At 37.6% G+C, this 15,946-nt stretch overlaps 1 protein-coding gene across 1 annotated transcript; it reads left to right on the top strand.

Annotated features, from left to right (window-relative positions):
- Positions 1 to 23: 23 nt before the first annotated feature.
- Positions 24 to 8,865, top strand: LOC139744869 (lysosomal acid glucosylceramidase-like). The gene is made up of 10 exons (XM_071655280.1): positions 24 to 138; positions 1,396 to 1,599; positions 2,970 to 3,122; positions 3,417 to 3,550; positions 4,806 to 4,978; positions 5,466 to 5,703; positions 6,651 to 6,875; positions 7,376 to 7,539; positions 8,000 to 8,128; positions 8,763 to 8,865. The coding sequence occupies exons 1-10, from the start codon at positions 24 to 26 to the stop codon at positions 8,863 to 8,865; spliced, it is 1,638 nt and encodes a 545-aa protein (XP_071511381.1).
- Positions 8,866 to 15,946: the final 7,081 nt, after the last annotated feature.

Below are 15,946 nucleotides of genomic sequence, written 5' to 3'. Positions count from 1 at the left end.
GCCGGTCTGTAGTGTGTGAAATGATGGCACCGGGGGATACGCAGTCTGTCAGACTTGTCTTTTATCATATTTGTTTCCTCGTCCTTCTCTGTGCGGCCTTTTCCAAAAAGACCGGAGCTGCAAGGGACACCAATGTCAGTAAGTAGGGCCTGCACGTTTAGAATCATTGGTGGAAGATGTTAGCTACCTGTTTGTCTGTGCCTTAACGTTACGTTAGTACAGTGAACAATGGGAGACCTCTCCGAGTAGCTAGGCCTAGGGCCAGCCGCCCGGCGCGGCGGCGGACAGCCCGACCAGACGCCTAGCGCGATAGCGCAGGGTTCTGTACCAGTGACAGGGCTTCTTTTCTTCTTCTTCTCCTTCTTCTTTTTTGAGGTCCACATCATTCTAATATGTAGGACACGTTTTTAAAAGTGTATGTGTGTGTGTGTGTGGGCAGGGGGGGGGGGGCACTTTCGGGTTTCATGAGCTAACAATCAACAACAAAAAAACAACAAACAATACAAACAAACAAAAATATTAAAAGTAGATTTACGGGGCAACGGGGGGGGGGGGGGGGGGGGGGCGGCTCAGGCTACCCCCCCCCCCCCCCGTTGCCCCGTAAACCTGCTTTTAAAATTTTTGTGATTAATATCTGTAATGTGTACAATTTCAAATAATGTGTACAATGTGAAGATGTGAATGTTTATGAAATACACTGAATTGAATTAAATGGAGTGCACATATTCTAAAGAGTGTGTACAGTTCTGGTTTAGGTGAGGATTTGGCTTTTAACGTTTTGCGAGATATTCAGAAACCACTCTATGAGATGTCAAACAGCATGCAATTCTAAGGGGTATCAAAAGTTTATTTGATGAAAATCGGTTTTGAAATGGCTGAGATATCCAAAAACAAGGTGAAACAAAGAGATCCTTATAAAAAGGCGTGGCCTGTCGCCTTTTTATTATTATCACATTTTTGGATATCTCGGCCATTTGAAAACCAATTTTCATCAAATAAACGTTGAATCCTTCTTAGAATTACATGCTCTTTCATATTTCATAAGAGGTTTCTCATTATCTCACTTTGGAATGTTATAAACCTGAATCCCCACCTCAACCAGTACTGTACAGTCCCTTTTTAAGGCTTAAATTGCCACCCCATCAACAAAGTTGTGTTTGTTAGCTTTTAGTTTTACTACTTATGAAATGCTCTAACGTTATATGCCAAAGATCATCAATGACTCTCATTTGGGACTTACAAATTCTCTGTCACAGAGACTCTCACACCATTTTAGGATGAGTGTATTTTCTCTTTCTTCTTATTTCTATTTTGATAAAAAGAAATCCCCAGCCCTGTACTTGTATTTTCCCTTTATTACACTCATCTTTCGTATCATTCTTTGTTGAACTGTAGGTGTGCCTTCAGCAAAGCCATGCATATCCAAAACCTTTCCTGGTTCGCAGGGATTTGTATGTGTCTGTAATGCCACGTATTGTGACACTGTTGCCAACTACAGTCGGGTTCCTAGAGACCAGTTTGTCGTCTACACCTCTAGCAATGCATCGGACCGTCTACGCCAGCAAATCTTCAACACATCTGAACAGTCCAATGTAACAGGTAAATAAACTAATGCACATTATTTGTTATTGTTATTGTTATTTTACAAATCTTGTGCTTATAATTAGTTGCAGATTGCAGGTGTATATTCCTTAGCATTGCAGCACAATTTATATGTATGACATAATTTTCATGTCACCATACACTTGAAATGTAATCCGCATGATTATAGCACTAGAGTCTGGAACTGTGAACAAGAGTTTGACCTACAACAAAACACAAACTGTACATTACAAGTTTTCCAATTTGATAAACCTGACCTGTATGGCCCTATGCATCCACCAGAGTCTCTGCTTTATCTGAAGCTATGAGAACAATTTAGAGCTGAAAATTATATCCTAATGGTTTCAAATGATAAAGAGAGAAAGACTGCTTTTGTATGAGTGACCTCATTAACTATAATTCAGTACTCTGACTGTAGTGTTAAAATAAACCATTTAGTAAATTTGCAGGGTGATAATTGGCCATAGATTTTACTCTTCATGGTAGCAGCGTAATTCTCACATCTTGTGTATGCTGAAGTGTTTGTTCATGCATTCAGACGTCGTCATACAGCATTGTTAGCAAAGTGTGACAATCTTGTAGAGTGACCTGCCGTAATGGATTCTTTCAAATTTAAAAGAAACAAATTCTCGGCGGGCTTCTTTCAAGAGTTTCCTATTCTGTTGACCTAATGACTGACAGTACAATATTAAAGTGATAAGGCATGAGCTAGCCATGCTATGCAAATATTTGCTAGTTCATGGTCTCTCTCTACAAAGCACACAACACCTTTGATCTTGCAAAGTATGGTGTAGCTTTTTGTTTGTTTGTTGGTGTGTCTGTGTGTGTTTTACCTTCCAGGGCTTCTAATCTCAGGGTGGCTGTCATTTGTGATAGTAGAAAGGAAAAAGGGCAAACTATTCCCAGGGACATGTTTGTGATAAGCTGGCTTGAGGAAGAAGAAACATCAGATTTCATGGCACAGTTGTAACGTTACGAATATAGTTAAAGCAATCACTTTTCTTACATAGGAGAGGGGAAAATAGTTTCATTAGATTTTGGGTATATTGGACCAGTCAAATGCTGTAAAAATGTTGCTAAATTCTTATACCCAATGAAAAGAAAAAGAGAGAAAATGATAAAAAAGAAATGGAAATGTTCTAAATTAGGAGGGTGTTGCCCAAGCGGCCTATAAATACAGCAATCTCCAAATCTCAAGATCTTTTAAACAGTTCGCCTCAATATGAGTTTGTGCTCAAGTGATGGCCACTAGACTCATGAGTCTCTTGTTATAGATCTTTCTGGCACTGCATGATTGTCTGACTGTGTTGCAGTCCATGGTTTACTGATACACTTTCCCTTAATTCTCCTCTTCCCATCCAAACCAGACTTTGGTGCTGTCTTCAGTGTTAACACTAGTCTTCGCTTCCAGTCAGTGTTGGGATTTGGTGGAGCCTTTACGGATGCAGCAACCATCAACATCCTCAACCTTTCTACCGGGGCCCAAGAACTGCTTCTGAAGTCCTATTATTCCCAAGATGGTGAACTTACTGTTGTTATTGATAGCAGTAGGGATAGTATTGATATTCGTCTTACTATTTCTGTTGTACTGTGATATAGTCATCATAATTGATATCATTATTGTTGTTATAATTAGTAGTAGTTTTATTTTCCATGATCATGAAAATGATAATTGTTATTTTTAAAAATATCTTTGCTTTTTGTCATCATAATTATTATTTTCTTGTTACTACAATTATCCTTATCATCATACAGTACTTCTACTTTTCAAGACTGTGCTAATAATATTCTCTTGGCATCAAACAATTCCACAGGCATTGAGTACACCATCGGACGGATCCCCATGGCAAGCTGCGACTTCTCCACCCACGAATACTCCTACGATGACCACTCCGGAGATCTCGGTCTCCTCAACTTTTCCCTGGCCAAGGAGGATCTCGTCTTCAAGGTCGATGAGTTCCACTCTCACAATTGCTTTAAAGGGATTGTATAGTTTTGGTTGAGACCTAATTTCGGGTTTCTAACATTTTTTGGTGAGATAATGAGAAACCTCTTGTGAAATATGAAAGAGCATGTAATTCTATGAGGAATTCAACATTTATTTGATGAAAATTGGTTTTGAAATGGCTGAGATATCCAAAAAAGAGCGATTCTAATAAAGTGTGGGACCCACACTTTATTACGATCGCTTTGTTTTACTTTGTTTTTGGATGTTTCAGTCATTCCAAACCTGATTTTCATCAAATAAACTTCGAATTCCTCTTAAAATGGTATGCTCTATACTATATAATAAGTGTTTTCTTGGTATCTCGCAAAAAGTTAAAAGCCCAATTCTCATCTCCACCAATACTGTACTATCCCTTTTTAATCACTGTCACCACTGTTCTTTAATCCTGACCGACCTTCCTAGAGACAGCTTGATCATGTTCAACGTCATTATTTGACAAAACATTTCCCAGGGAGATTGCAAGGGAAACTGGACGAAATCGAATGTGGGATATTGTACTCAAAGCTTGATCTGTGTGTTTTGACAAAACCTTCACAAGGATTCAGCAACTTATACACTCACTATAAATCTCCTATTTATGCTCCATTTGTTTTAATGATTAAAGATGAAACTTACCCGCAACTACCTTGACACCAGACAATCAACACAGATAACATGAACATCCATAACAACAAAAAATTATCTAAGGATCCGGCTGAACTTTAGCTTCATTTCTTCATTAACCCTTTCAATGCCCAGGAGCTTAATAGCTTAACTTGTCAAGTCTTTGTCATGTTAGCATTTTAATAGTATTTTGTCCAAACTTAACCAAGTTGTAAATTAGCAAGCCAGATCAGATGTAGCAGTGTACCTCAGTCCAACAGGAAGGTTTATGGTATCACAGTAGGGATGAGGGGGAATTAGGTAGTGTAGATTTATTGATAATTAGTTTTCAGACATCTGTGCTAGTTGATGAAGAAAACACTCCAACATCTGCACCAATTAGTGAACAAAGTACAACATTACAGTTAGAGTCAAGATTGCACAAACTGGGCAACATGACCATGCAGCAAGATGGTACATTTAGCAGCAGGAAATGTACCCACTACTTCAAGGCATCTCTCATTTTTCTATTAAAATGATCTTTCGAGAAGTCACTGTTCTATCTTGACCCCAGTTGACCCTGGGTCTATACACCTACCATCCTATTCAACAGATTCCTGTCATCAAGTCAGCTATGGGGCTCTCCTCTCGGCCGGTCAAACTGTTTGGCAGCCCTTGGTCAGCTCCGGGCTGGATGAAGACCAATGGACACATGAATGGCAAGGGTCAGTTGATTGGTCAGCCGGGTGGTAAATACTTCAAGACATGGGCTCTGTACTTTGTCAGGTGAGGCGGACTGTATCAACCAGGGTGTGTGTATGTGTGTTTGTTTGTTTGTGTGTGTGTGTGTGTGTTCCTTTGGATTGCACTGCAATAAAAAGTTATAAAATCTCTAAGCATTTTTCTTTTTTGTAGATACATTTCTTGATTCATTGATAGCTTATAACTATTCTTTTGTTCATATCTTCTTTTCTTTTTAGATGAATATTGAGATACAATGTACAATATTGAAATACCATATTGAGAGAAAAACAAGTTTTTTTCTCACTTTTCAGCAGAAATTCACTTTCATTAATTGTATTGTAGATATCATGGCTCGTGAATTCAACACCCATGATGGGTGTTGAATTCATGATTGGTGTTTAATTTGTACTTCTCATTTTTTGTGAATTCAATATCAATTTGTTTTTTATGCCTTTCTGAAATGCAATTAGTTTGGGTGATATGACTTGTTTTATATTGTCGTTCATCATTGTCCTTGCCATTTAACTAGATTCGTTCAGGAGTATGCGAAGCAGAATGTCTCCCTCTGGGGGCTTACCGTCCAGAACGAACCGATGGACGGCCTCATTGGAAACTTCTCCTTCCAGGCGATGTACTACAATGCCAGCATGGAGCGGGACTTTGTCAAGCTGGACCTCGGACCAGCCCTGGAGGCTGCCGGGTTCCAGGACCTCAAACTGATGATGAATGATGACCAGAGCTTCAAACTGCCCAGCTGGCCCCAGACTGTAAGGATTGCTTGCACCCCTTATAAACCTATTGAAGAATAGTCTTTCCTATTCTCAGGCAGGCGTCTATGGGAAATCAGCTTGTCCGGGTGATCTACTCATTTGTGAAAATATCTGTATGCAAAAGTAATAGCTTATACAGTACATTTCAGGAGGAATATGGCATCCATCATTCCAGTTTAAGAAGATTCACCACCTCAAGACTAGTCAAAAGTGTATGAATGAATCAAAGAAGTAAGTTACGTCAAGATGCACATTGGAATTGCAGAGTCTTGTCCGGTGCCAGCCTCACATTTCAGTAGCAGCAGTTCTTGTCAGGGTTCAAGGAGATTTTTTTTAGAGACGGATTTGTGAATGTTGCTTGCTTCATGAGACTAACTTTTGCTTGCAGGAAGAGGGTCTCCTTAAAATATCATGGCAGGTATTCGTTGACAATAAAATGATCCACCCTCAGCTGGTGGAACAAGTAACTTTTCTTGCTGAAATCATACATCTCATAGCATCATACACACTTATCCAACAATTGGTTCAATTCAATCTCTATGAGCTGACCAACAATAGGAACATAATAGATATGTATCATATAATGAAATATGATATTCAATCTGTCAATTGTATACTTCTAAAAGTTAAGATGAAGAGAATCACAAACTGGGTTACAAGTGGCCTGGTTATGTAATAATACTGGGCCCCGTTTCATAAAACTTGTTATCAGTGACAACTGCCACATTTCTATGACAAATTTTCTCTCAGCCAATCAGATGCAAGGATTTCAGTAGCTTGTCACATCTGTGACAACTTGTCACTGATGACAGGTTTGATGAAACGGGCCCCAGGTCTATGTGTAATGTATTGTATGTATTATATGTAGGCCTATTGTATGTAGGGCTTTTGCAATGTCTGGTTCATGTCACAGTCTCTTTCTCTATACCACGATCTTCTCTCAGATTCTTGGCGACAAGGATTCAGAGAAGTACCTCTCAGGGATTGCAGTTCACTGGTATCTAGACAGGTACACCCCCGTGGGTCTAAAGCTGTCAGAAACCCACAGCCTCTTTCCCAACCACTTCATGCTCTACTCGGAGGCGTGCTACGGCGCCGCCTTTTCTGACGGGCGAGTGGATTTCGGCAGCTGGTCTCGAGGAGAGGGATACAGCCAGAGCATCATCAACGTGAGTACGGCCTTGCTTTGGCGAGGGCGCTATACCCTCTTGCAGAGTGGAACAATGTTTGATGATGATGTAACTAAAACAGAGAAAGCTTGGGAGTTGGGACTTTAAGAATGGGGCACAGGGGACAGGGAACCGAATGTGGTCCCAACTGATGACAGACTGGTTAGCCATGGTGATGTGCCCAGCAAACAAAAGATAAGGTGTTTTCTTTCAGCTCAGTTTGTCTGCCTTCATTTTGCTACATGCTGTACATGAGCTGGCTGGTCAATATGCATTGAAATCCACCAGTATGTCAATGAAAATAGGAATATGATACATTATGTAAATTGCAAAAGAGTACAATGATATTTGATAATGTAGGAACGAGAGACCCTAAAACCTGTATGGTGCTGTCTTAAATCCTGGATATTTTCTGCATTGCCATTACCATTACCATTACCATTACCATTATCATTACTATTACTATTACTATTTCTATTACTATTTCTATTATTCTGCAGGTCATGAATCACTGGGTGACAGGGTGGGTGGATTGGAACCTAGCACTGAATCTCCAAGGAGGACCAAACTGGGTCCAGAACTATGTTGACAGTCCCATCATTGTAGATGCCGCTCAAGACATATTTTACAAACAGCCCATGTACTACCATCTCGGCCACTTCAGGTAAAATCTCAGAATCACAAATAATCAAGTGTGCTTTATGTGTCTCCTTTCCGGCTCCCTACCTAAAAAAAAGCAACAAACATACAAAATAAAAACAGTTATTATTTACTGTAAAGTAGGAATCATTTCCATGTTCGCATAAAGTTGATAATGTAGTGATATCTACAAAGCAGGCTAGATTGTGAATACTGAAGCAGTGCCAACAGTGTGGATAGCAATTTATGAATGAATGTTTTATACTTTGAACAAGTTTATTATAATCGATTATGTCTCTTGTAGTTATTATAGATTTGGATAAGTTTCTTGATGTACATGTATTCAAAGTAGCCCTCTCTAAACTGGCTTTCAGCACCAATGTTGAAAGATGTTTTCTGTACAACGATGATGAATTGAGCACTTGAATGGGAGGAGCATTCATTCATAATAGCATCATGACATGGTGTGTATTGTTGCATTCCAGTAAATTTATCGTGCCAGGCTCTGTGCGTGTGGGACTATCAGTGAATAGCAAGGGAGTAGACGTCAAGAATCTCCACAGCATCGCCTTCAGCCTGCCAGATGGCTCAACGTCTGTCGTCATTCTCAACACGTAAGACCGAGTTCAACAAGAGCGTGTAGTTTAAAGCCATTAAACCTAAGTATGATTGATATGTTTTCATATAGTATAACAGTAACATGTTAAAAACAAAAGCTTTGGTTTACAAGTTATTGGCAAACAAACACTTTAGCTAGACTATGCCATTATGTATCCTATATTTCTATATTGAAAAAGGTCATTTCTTGAACTTACAAAAATTCTGATCAAACATAAGTCAGAAAATCAAACATAAATCTCTGAATACTTGCTTGTGATTGGTTGATACCTGACTTATGTTTGATTTATGACTTTAATATGTTAGATTGCATCTTTTTATGCAACAGGGCTCAGGCAGCATAACTATATATTTATAGACAAAATCATGAAAAAACAAATCAATTGTTGCAAATGACCCTGAAGAGTGAAAAAATGCTAGATCTCTCCCTGTAAATGTGCTCTTTAACTGTAATTTTTTTTTTTCTGTCTTTGATAGTAATGATTATAAGTTACATTTTTACCTGGCTTAATACAGTGTCTAAGGGCCTTATGAATACTATACCATCATATATTACACCATATTATTACATGTAATTTTGTATTATTAAACATAATTACATTAATAATCTTTGGAATGATTCGATTTCAGGGCCGACGTACCTATTCCCATCAGCCTTCATGATCCTGCAGTGGGCTACATCAATGCTCAGATTCCAGCCAGAGCCATTCAGACATACCTTTGGAAACCGTAGAACACCGTATGTCAATATTCAATCTCATAGTTCTCAGTTTTCAAATGAGGTGTGTCATTATTGTGGTCATTTATGTCAGTACTGCTTTCACTATCAGAGTACGGTCAAACGTTTCCATACTGGCCACCCAACGGAGACGAAAAAAGTGGCTGTTATAGACAAGTGGCCGGTATAGACAGGTTATTTAACATGCTTTGTCTTTCAGAGGGAATCGTTCTTATTGGTCATCTACGGCAGATGGCCTCTATAGAGACATGTGATCGCTAAGACAGGTTAGACTGTATTTATATAGTTTTTATTACATCATACTATAATCCAGAGATACCAAGTTTCTCTACTGGCTGGGAGTGAGTAACTACAAGGGTGCTAAGCGACCATGGGGGGGGGGGGGGGATGCAGGAATGGGTGTCTCCCTCCCACGGTAGGGAGCTTTTTCATTTTTGGATTTTCAATTGTGCAATTAGGTGCATAGGTGATACCTAACACAATTTAACTTGTATAATTCTCATTCGTTTGGGATGTGGAAGATGGTTCTGAAAGACATTATTTCGAGTATATTTCCCCAAATTTTCTTGAAAGGGTGAATGAGAGCTGATTTGTAGAATGTATTACTGACATGACTCGGTAGATGACACAATTTTAGAGCCCTCTGGATTTTTAAATTTAGAATAGATAGCTGTAATTGGTAAGAAAACAACCTTGTAGTAGGAGGTATCCTTTAGCCAATCTGCTGGGAGGCATGAGAAAATGATTAATGGGTCAGTGAGTGTGAGTTGTGTTGCTGGGGCATGAGACTTGGTAGGTATGATAATCATCACAATATTGTGGTTAATGATGAGCTATTGAAGGGGTTGTTGTGGCCCAGTGGTTAAGATCATGGACTCCTGATTGTGAGGTCGCTGGTTCTGGTCCCATGGCAGTATAGTAGTTGTACCCCTAAGCATGACACTTTGTCCTTGTTTCCTAGTCCTTCTGAGGCAGACTTACAGCCATTCGTCCTCTCATGGTTGGTTGTGTTCACAAGAGTGTTCATGGCTCTGTCAGTAGCCACATAAAACAAATCATAATCGCCTTATGGTGATTGGAAATCATTGTTATTGGAAAGTTTATCAGTGTTCCTATTTCTACTGGTGCTACCTCTACTACCGTTACCGGTCGCTCGTTCTCACACCACTTTTGGTTATTTGGAAAGATTTGAAGAAAAATTGAAATGCAAGTCTGATGCTGTTGTGCTAATTTCTGTGCTAAATGTAATGTTTTGTATCTTACTGAACTATTATTTTTGAAATAAGGATTATGTACAGTAGAGTGTTTGAAGTATGTTTGCAATACATATAAAGTATATTTTACTGTTTCTTATGCATGAAGTTGTTGTTTTCTGGCACTTATCTGTCTTCCATCACAAATCTTTGTGACATAGATTTACTCATCTTGATATTTTGTAATGTATAATAATTATTGTTGTTACATTTTTTTTTCAGTGCAATCTTAAGCAATATTTACAGAGATAGATTGTAGAATCTTCCACAATGTTGAAATTGAAGTGTGCTCGCAAGCCGTAATCATGGGATTTATAGTGAGCATTTTTGCTATACTGTACTCATTTCAGCTACCCTGCTATGGCCAAAAGAAGCAAATTAATGACAAAACAATTTGATTTTCATATACATGAGCCAGATGTATCCAAAATTTCTATTAATGCCAGTTTCATTTTAACTTGCATTCACAGTAGAATATGTTTTTACGCTTTAAGTGGAGCATGTGTGTAGAATATGCAGAGTCCAATCCCCCCCCCCCCCCCAAAAAAAAAAAGAGTGATGACGAGAATATCTCAGAATAAGGCAATTGGTCATTGGCTTTTTTTTTTTTTTTTGCCTGACAGAAGGACAGATATGAATAAGGCATTATCTGTGCATTGGTGTACAAAGATAGTTACAAAATATGATGCTTTTCAAACAATTGGAAGTAAATTTGTCTTTGTGTGTTTGTATGTTTGTAAGTACTGATAAACTGTTCAGATCGTTTTGATAATTAATGATGCCAAAGGAAAAAAAAAATAATTATTATTAATGTCTTCTGCATGATCAAACAACTGTGGATATAGGCTTGTATGTGAAAGATATATACCGGTAATAGATTTTATTTGACCATGTTGAATCATGACACGAGGTGTTGATGACATATGATATTGTTATTTGTACATGGGTTTTTTTTTAATGTACAAAATTTATATATTTGTTTTATGGCATGTATATATTTGGTCAAGCGGCAATAATGGGTGTCAGTTGCATACCTTCGTTAATGATGTGAGAAACTGGGTACTACACAATAACTGGAATATTTGAGTCAATTTTGGGTATAATGTGTTATTGTTTGTGTTGTTCTCATATCATTGAACCAAATTTAGATTTAGATTCTTTTTCTTTTCAAGTAAAAACTATTCGCCTTTGAGGTTTATATGCATTTGAGAGTGTTGATTGAACATTCTTTTCCACCTATGCAAGTTCATTTAGAATTTCATCATGTCCACATTTGTGAAAGATTCTCTTTGTATATGCATTTTCTGAAGCACTGTATTTTCTTTTTTAATTAAGAATATCATTCCTGTGAAATGATCACTATTTTTGTATGAGAGTTGGATGATTAAAATGTAATTCCCCCTTTCCATGTGAGTGCATTTACATAAGCAGAATTTTGTCAGTTCCAGTGTGATGTGAGAAAATTTGAGATGTTTGGTCATGTCTAAAAATTAGTCGCTGCACATGTTGTATAGCATTGGCAATAGGTTCCATGACACTTGCTCCTGCAACAATTGCTCCCATGTAATATCTGCACGCAAAGCGGAACATAAATTCTATACCCAGAAATATAATCCTAACCCTATTCCTTATCCTAATCCTAACATCAAACTAAACCTAAAACCCTATCATAACCCTAACCCTAACTGTAAGTCCTTGGAGAAAGTAAGACCAGAGCAATTGTCGCAGGAGCAAATGTTGTGTCACCTTGGCAAGTATGTAGGACTGTTATAGGCTGTACATGAAAACCCTGGTTGAAATCCTGTTATAACAAAGTCACCAGGACTGCCAAGTTTATGTTGTTGTAAGAGTAACTCCTCGTAGAAAAGTACAAAAGAAAGAGACCAGATAAATACAGTAATCACAACGGTGAGGCAACAAGACAAACTAAGACCCTTCAGCCAAAGCGCGCCCTGCCCTGAAGGCAGAACGATGAACGAGGCTCTGAGTGCATATTTGTACAAGTAGGCCTACTGATTCTGAAATGATAGATTTAAAAAGAACTTTTTATTTTTTGCTGAGAATCCATATAACACCCAAACGATTCATTGTGTCGTGTGTATGCATGTGCATAGAAATCAATATCACAATACAAACAAAAGTCTCTCCCTTCCCTCATACACACAACTACCTACACACATACTTACACACACACACAAAACCTCACATAATAGTTACATGTGGATACTACTTACTGCCATAATAGTTGCTATGTGCATAAAATCATATAGAGAAAAACCATTGCTTATCACAACAGATTGACAGTATACATGTATCTCATTAATTATGGTTAAGATGTGACTTGTAAGGAGCAAAGCCAGAGGAAAAAAAAATGAACCAAATCAAGGCTGTTAGTGTAATTTTGCATTCTCCCACTTTGATAAATGTTTGTGCAACTTGTCTTCTCATCAAGATATTGTAACTGTGAATATCCCTGTGAGTAGGAAAGGCTCCCTCTCACCTTGACCTATAAATACATACACGCTGTAGTATATTTTGTCACACAAACACACACAATGACAAATACACACAATGAGAAAGATATTCAGTACCACTGCACACATGATGGGACATATATATGACATTGGAAGGTGACCATTAGTGTCATAACACAAACAAAAATATGTGAAACACCAAGAAAATTCACTTTGTCATTTTATTGAAGTATGAAAATTTAAATAGCTAAAAAAATAAATGTAAACTAGCTTCAAGGCAACATGATACTTTCACAGCACACACTATTGTTTCAAGGCTTTTGAGATGAAATAATGTACACAGAATCTAGAGTTACAGCAGGTCATGCTAACAAACTCATTAAAGTTTCACATTAAATTCACAATCTAATATTGCGCATCTATCAGTAAATTGCCTGCATGATACAAGTCTTTATGCACCAAAACTAAATATACTCCCTGAATTTCCCTGTTGAGGTGAATAACTATAGACTACTTTACAAATCACACCAGTTATCATGAAGTAAACAAATATAAAAACTATGACTTGAACTATACATGATCATATTTGCTCATAGTGTTGCACCAAAACACTAATTTTTAGTAACAAAACACCATACACGTATCAATCGGACCATATTCTTTGGTGCTCGATTTGGGTGTGGGTGTAGTGTGTGGGGCAGTGGGGCAGTGGGGCAGTGGGGCAGTGGGGCAGTGAGAAATAAGTAAACTGCCTTATGATAACAAACTATCAAAATGAATAATTTCATGGTTTCCACTTTTATCACAACAGATGCTTTGTTTGACATGCAAGACTCCAATATCTACCCAACTATAACATAAGTTTACAGCATCAATACTATTGCCTGTCATTAAATGGTATGATATCACAATGGAGCCACTACAGAATATCACTGGCTTTTTACAATCAAGAAAAGCATGCACACTTGCATTTCAGAAAAAAAAAATATGGTGGGATTTCAAGGTTTGAGCTTCTCTGTCTAAAATTCCTCCTTTTCTTTTCTTTCTTTTTTTTTTTTTTTTTGGGGGGGGGGGGTGATGTTACTGAATAATTCCATACCAGTCTACACTCCAAGAAACATATTACTCTGAAGATGAAAACTGTAAATTGAAAGGAAGTTGCATATTCCTGAAAAGTGGAGATTCCAAGGACCTCGTAACCTACATTACTATCATGAAAAACACATATCTTTTTTTTTGCTATTGCCATACCAAGAAAAAAACTAGAGCTCTAACTTATCAAGCCATTTCTGTCTAAACTGATATTACATGCATGAATTGTTTGAAGTAGCATTTGTAGGGAATACAAATGTTGAATACACTGAACGAAATTCACAGCTCTACAAAAATCATAACTTCTTTTCAAGTACAGTATGTCAAATTGTAGTACATTCATTGTTGGTTCCCCTTAGAATTCCAGTTAACAATAATATTCTATCAGATACTTTACAATAATCATATCAAGCATCCTTTCATACCGTTACAGACATTTATTTACAATGTGAACAGACCTCCAAAGCTGCATTTTTCCAGGGCAACTGTTGCTTACACATGAATTTTGTCCCTGAATTCATTTACGTATCTCGTCACCAATTTTCAGCATAGTTCCCTTTTTGGAGACTGTACATTCATTACAAATAAAATATCATTTTGACAGATATTCCTGCTTGAAAAAAAAAGAAAATCACTCCCAATGAAAACAGGTTGATTTACACATATGTTCTTTGGTGATTGCATCTCCTCAATAATCATCAATATTGTGTAGAAAAATAATCCTCACCTTGCACTCTCCACCCGTGAAATAAATGAAACCATCATCTATCAATGGGTTCCTTTTACATTCCACAGTAAAAACAAACAAACAGACAAGCAAGCAAAAACCTAAAATAAACCCACACAAATATTCATACAATAAAACAAAGATGCAACTTTCTTTCCCACAGCAATAAAGAAAGACTCTTTACACTGTGTGACAAGGATGTGATACTACTTCCAGTATAGTTATAATAGAAAACATCACCATCACACTTACATTACCATTTTGACAAAAATGTTGTCTAGTAGCTTTCTGATTGTCTTGCAAAATGTTACTTTATACATACAAGTCTAACTCTGAGCACCAACCAATATATCATATAGTATTTGTTGTTGATGCATTATACATAAAAGACTACTGCCAAAGGTTGCAAACTACTCTGTCTTTTTTTAAAGCAAACGTGAAGCAATTAACAAAGGATTTTATATTTTGTCTTTTTTTTTTTTTGCTATGGATGAACAAATGTATCTGATGTTTACATAGACATAAGTGCTATTCATGGATTTAAAATGTATCCCGGTGGGCAGCAAATGAATTGGGTCCCCCATGAACCCCCACACTACTGGGTCTTTAACACAACATGGGATAGAGAGACCAGGAAAACCTAAATTCAGCCAAATGGGGGGGGGGGGGGGGGGAGGGGATATACAGGGTCACACCCACAATTTGCAGCCCAAAGTAATCTCACATTTTTACACTCTCCTTGATAGTAAATGCAGTACTGTACACACTTCCTATTCAAAACACATTTGAAAAAGAAGTAATAAATATTGTAACAAAAATTGGATGAAATTCATGTAACTTTAGACATTTTGTTCAACGGACAACTGTATACGTCGAATATTTCCCCGAGTCAGGTGCTATTCATGACTTTAAAGACGCACAAAAATATTGACTCTGATCCTGATCAAAGGTGACGTGCACATATACATTTCTCTGTTCGGCACAGCATTCCATGATCACAAATCTAACCACTTGTGAAATTGTCGGGAAGTCCCAATTAGCAAAAAATAGACTTGCTATATATGGCATATACAGTATTTCTTTTTTGATTTGTCCTACATGAATGATACTGATCAGTTTTCAAAAACCAATAAAGAAGTAACCTTTGAAATTGAGGTTAGGGATAGATAAACTCTCTGAGGGTATAATAAAAGTAACATCCATTTGAAATCTCTGCCTTGTTCATAAATTTGTCAGAGGCAGTCACATGAACACACATTGTCCGGTTGCCTCTCGCGGGTCAACAAACTATCCCATGGATTACTTTTATCACACTATTCCAATACACACAGATTTAAGGACACAATTTTTTCTTAATGATGCATTTTGAAATAGACCTGCAATAATGTAACATGCAGTACTAGTAATGCCCGGCTGTGCTACACATGTATTTTTTCTCTGTACTGTTATGTGTGATTGGCCGACAATGTCACCACATGCATTCAACATATACAATGTAATGTTGCAAGTATGAGCAGATTTCAGTGCGT

Source organism: Diadema antillarum, unplaced genomic scaffold, assembly GCF_040938485.1.
Source record: "Diadema antillarum isolate AM-2024a unplaced genomic scaffold, OU_Dant_1.0 seq00001216_RagTag, whole genome shotgun sequence".
Lineage (NCBI taxonomy): Eukaryota > Metazoa > Echinodermata > Echinoidea > Diadematoida > Diadematidae > Diadema > Diadema antillarum.
Note: the sequence above shows the minus strand (reverse complement) of the source record. Positions and strands in the feature narration are given on the sequence as shown.

Bases quoted from the DNA above. Each gene is read 5' to 3' on its own strand.
- LOC139744869 (XM_071655280.1), top strand. From the start codon at position 24: ATGGCACCGGGGGATACGCAGTCTGTCAGACTTGTCTTTTATCATATT. The intron at 1,600-2,969 runs GTAAATAAACTA...CATCCAAACCAG, and splicing joins TGAACAGTCCAATGTAACAG to ACTTTGGTGCTGTCTTCAGT. The intron at 5,704-6,650 runs GTAAGGATTGCT...ATCTTCTCTCAG, and splicing joins TGCCCAGCTGGCCCCAGACT to ATTCTTGGCGACAAGGATTC.